We start from the raw sequence: 1,441 nt of genomic DNA, 5'->3' as shown, positions 1-1,441 counted from the left end.
GAAATAGGGATGCCAACAATGCCTACCTCACAGGGTTGCTATGAGGATAAAATGAAATTTTTTTATAAAGGACTTAGAACATTATCTATACACCATAAGAGCTAGACAATAGTTTAATGTAATAAAGTACTGTTGCAATTTGGATTCCCCAGAGCTGAGTCCAAGACAGAGATTGAGGTGCATGGGATTTGTTGAGCAATCCTCAAAGGAGAAAGGGATGGAGGGAGAAGGACACAATATAAGAAAGACTTGAAGATGGCCGGGAGACTCGCCACCTTCATCAGGGATGCCTGGGCCAAGGAGCCGGTGCTGGTCGCGTCCTGCGCCATCGGGAGCCTCTCTTTGCTTCTGCCCTTCGTCAGCCCCTTCACCAAGTACGCCGTCATGATCAACAAGGTCACACCCTACAACTACCAGTGCCCGTCCGAGATGATGGGAACATGCCCGACGTGCCCAGCCACCCCCAGCACCCCCAGGGCCAAAGCCTGGAGTGGCTGAAGAAACTGTGAACTCCCCCCCCTTAACAGGGAGGAGGTCCCCTCCCCTGTGGCCCCCAATAAAATGTGAAAACCGAAAAAAAAAAGAAAGACTTAAGTAAGAACTGGCATCTGGCTGCATACTCTGGAACCACAGCACAGAGGCAGCCTCACCCTGTGGCAAGGGGCAGGGGTAGGGACAGGTGCAACAGAGCAGCCTTTTGCTTATACCACTCAGCACCTATCTACTGGATGCCTGAGCAGCAGGGAGGGTGGAGCCTCCCAGCAGAGGTGAATTCCATTTGCCAAAGGCAATTCTAAAGAAGTGGGTGCTGTGTGCCATTAGCAGCTGACACTTGCAGCAGCTGGGCATAGGCCCAGCAAAGGGGATCTGGGCAGGTACCAATGGTCCTGGCTCAGAGCACTAAGGTCTCAAAAAATCCCCCCGCCCCTTTGCTTGACAGAAGAAAGGACATTGTCCCTAGTCCTGAAGCATCCCTTATAGTTCCAGCAGGGGTGGGCTTCCTCTGCTACCCCACTCTCATCAAGAGCCAGCTAAATTTAAGAGCATCATCACCCCTGCACTACTTTATCAGCTCTCCCCTGTCCCCTATGCCCCTCAAGGACCCCCTTGACTCGGGAGGCTCTGACTTCTGCACTCAGGTAGAGCCCAGCCTTCTGGTGGTAGTTTGACCTCAGCTGCCCCCACCCAGGTCCCCATGGTGGGGACTTTACCTTGCAGGAATTTCTATCACACCATGAGCACCTCGAAGGAAAATCGGCAAAATTAATTGGAAATTAAAGTCACCAAAATGAGCACTGAATTAAGAAACCATTAACTCCAAATGACTGCTGGAAGGGAGCGGAAGTTAATTATAAAGGCTGCCTGGTTATTTTGTGTATTTTCTGCATCACAGTATCATCTTAGATCCTGATGTCTGAGTCTGATCAGCATTCTGTGGATA

At 50.6% G+C, this 1,441-nt stretch overlaps 1 protein-coding gene across 1 annotated transcript; it reads left to right on the top strand.

Annotated features, from left to right (window-relative positions):
• Positions 1-255: 255 nt before the first annotated feature.
• Positions 256-514, top strand: LOC102428878 (NADH dehydrogenase [ubiquinone] 1 alpha subcomplex subunit 3-like). Its single transcript, XM_014455093.2, is given in 2 exon segments — positions 256-409; positions 412-514. Coding segments are annotated over 2 exon segments (252 nt in total). The 3' UTR covers positions 510-514.
• The last annotated feature ends 927 nt before the right edge of the window (positions 515-1,441 follow it).

This window comes from Myotis lucifugus, unplaced genomic scaffold, assembly GCF_000147115.1.
Source record: "Myotis lucifugus unplaced genomic scaffold, Myoluc2.0 scaffold_41, whole genome shotgun sequence".
Taxonomy (NCBI): Eukaryota; Metazoa; Chordata; class Mammalia; order Chiroptera; family Vespertilionidae; genus Myotis; species Myotis lucifugus.
This window is presented reverse-complemented; position numbering and strand designations above follow the sequence as displayed.